This window comes from Thunnus maccoyii, chromosome 7 (assembly GCF_910596095.1).
Source record: "Thunnus maccoyii chromosome 7, fThuMac1.1, whole genome shotgun sequence".
In the NCBI taxonomy this organism is placed as follows: domain Eukaryota; kingdom Metazoa; phylum Chordata; class Actinopteri; order Scombriformes; family Scombridae; genus Thunnus; species Thunnus maccoyii.
Genome location: NC_056539.1, coordinates 14,840,633 through 14,850,283, shown reverse-complemented (window position 1 = coordinate 14,850,283; position 9,651 = coordinate 14,840,633). Strand labels below are relative to the sequence as shown.

Below are 9,651 nucleotides of genomic sequence, written 5' to 3'. Positions count from 1 at the left end.
GATGTGTTAGTGAGATCTTAAAGATACATACCGTTCTGTACAGTTTATTGACAGGCTGCAGATCCAGTTTCAGAACAAGACTCTTCAAACGTTTGTAACTATATTAAACTCTCTTTACGGGAGCTGGAATAATTCCTGTCTTTACTCTCATATTCAAGAACTTCATTCTATTCAATTTATTCACCAACATATTTTCACCCATTTTCAGTATCACTGAGCTACCATGCAGATTTTTTTCTCTGATTATTCTGTCATGCGACACAGAGATCTGTGGATGTTGTTGGCCATGTTTTTTTCATGTTCAAGGCATGTTTCTCGTCTATGACAACTTGAACTCAAAAGAAGGTACATATATCATTATTATTATTATTTTGATGATTTAATTATGTAATTATTAGCTAAAATAAACTTGAACAGTCAGGGATATCGGCATATGTAGTTTATATCTTTATTAAACCATCCTGGGCTCTCTCTTTATACAGTGCACTGCATTTCAGTTCATAAAAGTAAATGCACTCAACAGCTGGCATGGAGACCAATTTGATAAATCATTCCCAAGCCTTGTGCATAAATCACAAAATGCTTCATTTATAAAAATACAGACGACAATGGGAGCCTGCCAAAATATATTACAGCTTAATATACAAATATATAAATGTACATTCAATAAATACAATATGACGTATTTTTGAGATGTATTATGGCTATCATGTAGGCCAGTCCATCACAAATTACAACGGCTTGCATATTTATTGGCAATTTTGTGATGTTTGACCTTTCAAAATAATGGCATATTGTAGACTGAGCTTGAGGTAAAGTGTTTCCCTAACCCATTCATGAAGTATTTAAGGGGCATTTAACCATTAGAGGAACAGTTAAGAAGTGACCTCAGAACAAAACCAAAAAATGCATATACCTGCTAGCCTGCAATCTCAGTGACCATAACATTAAAATGGCTGAGGGGACAAAGAGCCTTTTAAAGTGACCAGTGACACAATAACCAAAACGCAATCAAAGAACAAGCAAGGCTTCAAGAGATCAGATATTAACATGTAACTCATATTCAAAAAATATATATAGTAGTGATTAAAAAAGCTATTTACAAAGACCACTGTAATTCTCCGTTCAGTAGATAGTCAATACTTCTTTGGTCCCTGTCGATTGTTGGCAATTAGTGGTTAGGTACAGACAAACATTAGGGACAAAAAGATCATTTTGCGCATTGAAAAAAAAAAACTACAAAAAACAAAAAGATGTGCCTACATTATGCCTGTCACTCCGAATCATTTATGCATAAACAATAATCCAAGTTCACATAGGCAAAGGAAACACACCAAATACATCAAAATCAGTATAAACAGTACATATGGAATACAAAAGCATAAACAAATGATTACAAAGATATGCAGCAAAAGCTACTCAAAGTGTAAAATTGTGAAATGTGAGCACATCATTACAAAGAAACCTGTAACATTTTTCAGCAGTAGAAAATAGCGATGGGAGAGCTGATGAGCGGACTGATCTCCAGCACTGTGATGAGGTTGTGTTGGTTGCACTGGGTGTTGAAGTCAAAAGGCAAAACAGGAAGAATCAGACAAAAAACGCATCATTCAGTATGTGTTCAGTTACTTGCAAAGGCTTTCCCAGTGTTGCGCCGTCCATCTTTGGCTATGTATGTAGAGATGGATGATGTGCATGATGCAGGTTGTGTTCAAGTGCAACTTCAAGCGTTGTTCTGCCCAAAAAGACTGCCCTGCATTTTCAGCTTGTGCATCCTGGAAAGAAGGAAAGACAAGAGTGAGAAGGAGTCAGACAGTCTCTTAGGGTTGCGGCTCATTAATGTTAGGACAAATGTGATCATAGGAGGAAATTGAGTCTAGAGTGTGACATTTTAAAACCTTTTTTCACCAAAATCAAAATGTAAATTTAACTAGTCACTAAACAAAAAGTATTTGTTTAGGTGGCACACTCCAGACTCCATAAAAAGGAAGCTACTATTCAACTTACAGTTTCTCTTTACGACTCATGTTGTCTTCTTTTGACTTGACAAAGACTGCATCTTCTCCTCCTCTGACGAGATAGGCAAACTCCCCTTCCTTCGCACTGAAGATCACCCTGAAATCACACGTGGCAAAAAACAATCAAAACATTTTAAAGTAAAACTGAAATTTAAAAGAAGAAAAAAAAACACCAGACTGAAGCACATAAATGTCACTTTATCTATTCTAGTTTATTCCAGTTGATCATATATTTCTGAACTCACTTGGACTGGGTCTCGCCGGATTTGATGCGCAGTTTTCGGATGTGGAACTTGCTGGCGCCCCACCAGTCTGACCAGCTGATGATCGCATCCTTCTCCCAGCGCATCTTCACGATCATCAGGTCTCCAATGTCCACGTCCGTGGTGATGAGGAAGGACAAAGTGGAGTTACCGTTCATGACTGGCCTGCAGGATGGAAGGAAGAGCAACATTCAGAGGTCAGGAGCTCAAACTTGGACTGTCCTCTACATGGAAGCATCACTGGCATGTTTGTGTGTGTGTGATGTATGCAGCACAAGTGAGTTTTTAGTCTTTATTTAGAGTCAGGATGGTTGGAGACATTCTTGCTGACCATCTGTTTACTGTTTCTATGCAAGATATAAAGATACAGTATGTGCATGTGCAGGTGTGTATGTTTGTTTGATGTTAACACATTGAACTGTTTAATGTACGTACAGGACATGGGGAAGATCCTCCTTCTCTCCGTGGGTTCCATACAGAGAAATCTTGACCGGCTGCTCTGTGAAGCTCAGCTGGTCCTTACTGAAGAAATGCACCTTCACTTGGTAGTGGAAAACTGCAAGAGAAGAGGAAAAAGTTTACTGAGGATATGTTTACACTGTGAGTCTGCTGTATCTCCAGCCAGTTCCAGCTTAGTTACACTCTCTCATACGTGTGAGAGTTCCCATGGACTGGCCAGCATCCCTTATACTACTACTTAAAGTTAGTTAAATACCAGAAAAGCCTTTATGTAACCTTGGTCCTTCTCTGTCTTCATGTGACTGTCACAGTGCTGCATTTAAACACAGATTTGTGCTAAACCCTTTTACTCTTAAGATGTGTTTGGTCTAGATTAATTCACACACACTGTTATATATTCCTATGATTATGTACTAAACAGGCTACGCTTTCAACACGCCTTTACATCTCTAACCGATAATCTAAGTCCAATGGCAATGCTGTGGACTTATGCCAAAATGTAATTCTTAAATAAACTTTCCATTGCTAGTGTAGCAGTGCAATGCAGTGGTGTTGCATTACGTTGGCACTAAAATATCCATGACCTCCTCTTCATGTGACCTTCTGAATACTTGCCACTTGTTGTACACGTGTGCTTGCATTAGATATCTATGGTTGTGTTACTGTTCACATATTGTATGTGGTCTCTTTGTATCAACTCTAACTGTAGTATTATTCATATATTCCAGCTTCAAGCAGCCACATCCACACTAAGCACACTCAACAACAGTAGCTCATACACTGAGGATTACTCCAATTTAGGCATTTGCATCAATTAACTCAACTCCTAGTAATCCTGCAAAAGTACATAAATCCAGGCAGACTTTTCCATAGAAGGTATTTCTTCCTACTACAGTAAGTGCTACACTTTTTTAAACTGGTGTTTACCTTTGTATGGCATCATATCACGTGTCTTGAGGTACATCTTGGCACTGCGGGTCGTGCGGACCTTGTTGACGTTGTAGCCGAGCTTATTGCAGCGGTTCTTTCGGCAACTGAGGCACAAGCCCTTGTTGAAGGCCTCTTTGGAGTTGCAGCGGTAGGCCATGCTCTGCTGCTGGATGTTCAGCAGAGAGTCGATGAAAAGGTGGATGGAGCGCTCGTGGGAACACTTGACCAGCTGGTCCATATCTGTAGCACACAGAATACAGAAACTGTGAAACGTCTGTGTCATCTCCCAAATGACATCATGCAACAATGAAAATGTCTTCCCTATGCATGGCTTTTACAACTCTGCATGTCAGCATGACCAACATTTCATTACATGTCTCACTTAGTTCTGCCTTGCTCAGTTGAAAAAGCTGAGGGGGTGAATCAGCAAAACATCAAGGAAGGCTTTCATCTCTACACAAAACCGAATCTGTGGTTGTGTTATGACTAGAGGCAAAACATATTGTAATTGTGTCCCTGATAGCTTTTATAGAAAGTCTGTTGACACCATATAAATACCTGATCCTATCTTTACAACACTGTTGTTACAACCTTTCACTTAATTTGGGTAGAGATGTGTATTTATGGTGCAGCTTGTCACACAAACAAGGTGTGGAAGATTGCTAGATCTAAGCAACTGGAGTAAGAAGTTCTCCCTAAATCTGCCTTAAAGACAACTTTGCACAACTCATAAACTGTGATACACACTCAGTCCCTTCTGGCCTCAGTAGTCTTGTAGCAAAAAAATCATGTGACACTTGAATAATAAATGACAATTCAGGCCAACATCTAGCTGAAGTGTAAACTCAACACTGAATGTATAATGTAATATAAATTGAATTCAAAGTATCTCAAAATCATCATCTGAAGCAGAAGTGCAGTGAAGAACAAACAGCAGGAAGAGTTTGGATGACATACTTTGGAGGCCCTTGATCCCTTCCAGTGCAATTCCCAACAGGGTGTTCTGGATGTCGCAGCCTGGCTGGAAGGTGCCTCCATTGGGGTAAATGTCAATGTGGCCCACAGGCCTCTGGATGCCAATGCTGCGGTCTGGGGAGCCCCTGGTGTTAGTGTGCAGGACGTCCACAAACTGGGCATCGTCTCGGGACAGGGTGTTCTGATTGTCTGCGTGCTCGAAGGTGGGGCCAGCAGGATCCAGACCTGAAATGAGGTAATGTGTTTTACTTTTTGAAGGATTTATTTGTACTGATTGTGCACAATTCCACATGAGGAAAGAGGATGTGGATGCTGACAAAATCAGAAAAAAAGAACAGACAGATCAAGTTGTTCCTCTGTACGTGAAAACATCTGAATATAAATTTAGTTTGTCCTCTTTTCACCCTGTGCAGCTCTGCAGAGCCGCTGAAGCTCAGAACAATGTGAAGCAGTGATTGTGGGCTCTTAATGGGTGCCTCAGATCACAATAAACATACTATTATTCTAAGCAGGTCAGAGAGATTTCGAAGCTGGATAAACTTCATAGTGACAAAAAGGGGATTGGACCCACAGACTGGCACCAACTGGCTACATGCACACATACAATACAGGCCTGGAATGTAATGGCCAACAGATTATATTTCATTGGCGCGCTGAGTTGTTCTCGCGAGCAGGTCTGTTAAGAATAGATCTTATACATTGCTTTACAGTACAGTGTGTTATGTTTGCACGCATTAATTCATTGGCTCAGAGACTGAACTTGCTTATAGCTAAAACACACATTCATGTATTTGTAAAGTGGAGGTAACAAGTCTATTTTAAATAATCATATCAACTAAATATGTTGTACTTCCAACAACTAATGGTGTATTTTTTGTTCAGAAATTAACACTTGAATTGCGTTATGTGAAAAAGTGCAGCTTTATCTAATATATCAACTTCTATAAAATGTGACTAATTCAAACTGAGTTTATCAGTATTTATGTTTTCATGATTGTACTATCGATCTATATTTAGAGTGTGCAGACGATGCATTTGTAACGCTCTGCTGACAAAGGGAGTTAGCTGACGCATTGATCTTTATAAGCTTGCATAAATGACTGCACTGGAGTTATGAGTGTGCGGCTTTCCTTACCAGTGATCCTGCTGATTTTATGGTCGGTGAGGTCTCCGGCGATTCCAGCCACATGTGCTCCCAGACTGTAACCCAGCAGATGAATCTTCTCCCAGGGCAACTGCAGCTCTTTCTGAAAGGGAAGAGATGGATGGGATGTGTCAGAAGAACAAGCTGACATGCCTTAAAACAGTCCTACGTACTGATTAAAGGATTAAAACTGATTACAGGCTGTGCCTAGCGGAGCTCTGCAGCACTCTGTTCAAGTCTTAATAGAGTTTGGGAGATAATCCAGGACACGGATTATTTTGTGTATTCTTATGCTTTGCCAAAACCTTGCAAGTTTTAAATTTGGAAGTCACATAAAGAGTCGACAAACAAATGAAAGCATTACACTTGCCAATACCCCCTTTTGCCTTGAAGTTATTCAAACAAAAGCTGCACTCCACTAAATACTGAGACTTGTAACGAGAGGCTGCTGGGAGTCTCAGACACGGTTGTAAAATGCCTTTACAGGGAGTTTAAAATCATAACCAGGAGGAAAACATATAAACCAGCTTGGACTTTTTTCTGTGAAAACACTCACTTGGAGCCAAGTAACAAACTTGGCAACATCACGGCCCACTAGCTTGGTGTAGGCTGCAGAGGTTGGGTAGTGCTGATTGGCGCGGGTCAGCCAGTCCACCACGATCACATTGGCACTGGGCTCCCGGTCGAAGAGGGCAGACACCAGCTTGGGCACCCAGCTCTCAAACATCCCTGTTACCTATAGCGTAACACACACACACACACACATACCATCACACACATTTCTGAGGTCAGCTGCTGTATGGCATGATTCATTCTGGCCTTTGCCCTTATTCTTTGTTTGGTGGTTGGAGAGGAGCCAAGGTGTCATCGAGTTTAAATCCTTGCATGACTGACCACAAATCACATTATAGGAGGAGATGACTGTTTGCACATCGCTCTTGGCCTCGCTTCTCTGAAATAATGTGAATTTTGATGTATACTTATTGCTACACTGATCATCATTGAATTGTTGTTTGGACATGGTTCAACATTTATATGTTAGTTGGTTGTTTCAACATTTTTTGGCAAGACTCAAACTCTGCTTAATTTTTGTTTATGCAACATACCCAGACATGTACATTTCAAATAGTTCATGTGACATATCTTCACTACATAACTATCTTGGTCTCAGAGGAGCATTAGAAGTTTTTCTTTGTCAACTTTGTCAAGGAGCACCAAAACAAAAATGTGCACTTTCAAACTTAATATACAAATAGAATCTTAACCTAGAGAGGCTGATAAGAAACTTGTGATTTTAATATGACGTTCTACAGCAATGCATGCTGATGAAACTTAACATAAAATACATTAACTTTGACATACCGTCCAGCCATGTATCACAATGAAGGTCTGGGTTTCTGGGTTGAATTCACACTCTGTGATGGTTTCAGGCCTGCCGGCCACAATGTGGCACATGTCTTCATCTGGGATGTCCTGCGAGCGCGCGGAGAACTTGGACACAATGTCAGTGTAGTCTGTGATCCATTCAGGAGTGGTCGGCAGGGGATCTGTGGTGCTGTTTACTGTAACAGACAAATAGACAGTATACAGTAGATTATTGTGGCATGAAAGACTTACTGAGGACTGTCAAATGCACAAAAAATAGATTATGAGCAATTTTTTATAACTTTATTATTACACTTTATAATTATAAAGTGGACATGTAACAGCCATGCAGCAATTTGAAACACTGATGTTCTGTTTGTTTTTTTTTGTTTTTGTTTTTTTTTAGCAAAATTTCCAGACTAACTAATCCCACTGACATTAAACTGTTTTCAACAAACTTTTCCAAATTATGAATCCTCCCTGCTCTGTTCAATTATATTACATTAAGTGGGCACTAATGTCACCAGTGTAGGGACATAGAGCATGGCAGTGTCGCCCCCTTTCGTCTCCACTGCATTTCTACCAACAAAAGTCTTATTAAAGACTCAAAATATTGCAAAGAATCTGGATTCCCTTAAAGAAATGAGATTGGGCAAACTTTAACCTCTAAACTAAGCCGATTCTTTCAGTGAGTCCAGTTTTGTAGCTTCAAGCGTCTTAACAAAAATCAAAGGTTTCAAGTGGAGAAATGCCATTATTATGGATGTTATGTATTTCCAATTAACACTTAATACTGGTGTGTTTTTGTATTGCAGCATCGAAAATAATCTGATTGTATTTCAATTAAAAAACACAACTTTTTCAAATGTTAATGTTTTCTTTCTCCAGACAAAAGGGTCTGCAGCCGCGGCTTTTCTTCATGCGCGCATGGAGCTGAATGGGATGAAATGGGATGCAGACCTGCAGACTTGAACTATGAAATTTTTTCACGGGGTTACTGTCGGTCAACACGGAACAGCATGCATTAATTAACCTGCTTCCCGGATATGTTTACTTCATAAGAACTGCAGATGAATCATCATCATCACCATCATTACAGGAAGAAATGTAACCTGCTATAAAACAGTATCACAAAGTAAACAACAGCCTACTGATAGGTCGATCTTACCAAACACAGCAGTGGTGACTTCAGGGTCAGAAGAAAAAGTTGCAAAGATGTTTCCAAAAATTATCCAAACATTCAAAAAAAAGATATTTTCTTTTCCCATGTTATTGACAAGTGTTGTTTCTTTTTTTTTTAAAAAAAAAAAAAAACAATCTAAGGTGTCCTGAATAAAAAGTTAGTCGAATAGTCGTATATCCAAATTTAACACAGAGCACCGGTCAGAGGAGTGAAGTTTCTTAAGGTCTGTCACAGTTGCCGCTCCAAGTCATCTTTATGGGTGGCTCATTTGAATATTTACACGTGATTGGTTGGAGGTTAGAGGGCGGAGTTTAAACTTTGTCCCAGCTCTGAATCATCGTGAGGAAATCATTCACAATCTTCCACACAGGGGAGCTGACTGACTGACTGCAGCGCAAATAACTTTAATTACCATCAATGTTATCAAACATCAGTTTACAAGTGGTTTGGTTTTTGCGAAATTGTGGAGAAATGTACATATTCTTTGTGAAATTATTGTTATGATCCATAATTATAAAGATAAAGATGACGAAAAAAAAGCCAGAATTAGTGTCATCACACACGATTAGCGTTATCACATTTTGAGTCAATCACTGTCCAATGAAAGCCATGTATCTCCAGATTTGGATGAAGTCCTGCAGGTCTGTGTAAAGGTGGATTAAAATCCTTCTCTTAAAGGTAAATAAACTATTTAAAAACCATTTAGAATGCATTGCCACAAAGCTGAAAACAAATCTGTTTTGGAGATGTATGGTGTTCGCAGGACAACAAAGATATTATATTGTATCATATCCAGTGAATACAGAGATGAAGGTGTTCAAATTCATCAGATTGGATGAAATCTATTATTTAAATTACTTATCTTTCAGAATATAACAATGCAGGCCACTCACAGTAGGTGTCTAATGATAATAAATAAGTTTTCTTCCATTTTTTCCCATTAAAGGTTTTTTTAGGGAGTTTTCTCTTAGCCGAATCAAGGGTCTTTGGATAGAGGATGCTGTTTTGCTGCACAGATTTTAAAGCCCCCTGAAGCAAATTTTTTAATGTGATATTGGGCTGTTGACTTGACTTATCTTTGAAGTTTATTACATGACATTTAAACGAGTTTATTTTATTGAGTCACCTGTCAGAGGCCGGGACAGATGTGAGTATCTCAGACAGAGCTTGTGAGCAGTGTGGGGAGTGATACCAAGTCCCCTCTCCCATTGGTTCACCACTGGTGAGCAGTCTACATCTCAGAAACAATGATAAAGCATAGCGGGATAAAAAAACAATACCACAGTGCTTTGTCTTATGCTGTCTCGTTGTATA

At 39.3% G+C, this 9,651-nt stretch overlaps 1 protein-coding gene across 1 annotated transcript; it reads right to left on the bottom strand.

The window, feature by feature from the left end:
• Nucleotides 1–434: 434 nt before the first annotated feature.
• On the bottom strand, nucleotides 435–8,572 carry lpl (lipoprotein lipase). Its single transcript, XM_042417473.1, has 10 exons — nucleotides 8,323–8,572; nucleotides 7,152–7,351; nucleotides 6,346–6,525; nucleotides 5,781–5,892; nucleotides 4,628–4,870; nucleotides 3,668–3,910; nucleotides 2,717–2,837; nucleotides 2,264–2,446; nucleotides 2,008–2,115; nucleotides 435–1,775 (listed from the first exon to the last, which is right to left on the bottom strand). Exons 1-10 carry the CDS (start codon nucleotides 8,420–8,422, stop codon nucleotides 1,724–1,726), a joined length of 1,542 nt encoding a protein of 513 aa, XP_042273407.1. The 5' UTR covers nucleotides 8,423–8,572; the 3' UTR covers nucleotides 435–1,723.
• Nucleotides 8,573–9,651: the final 1,079 nt, after the last annotated feature.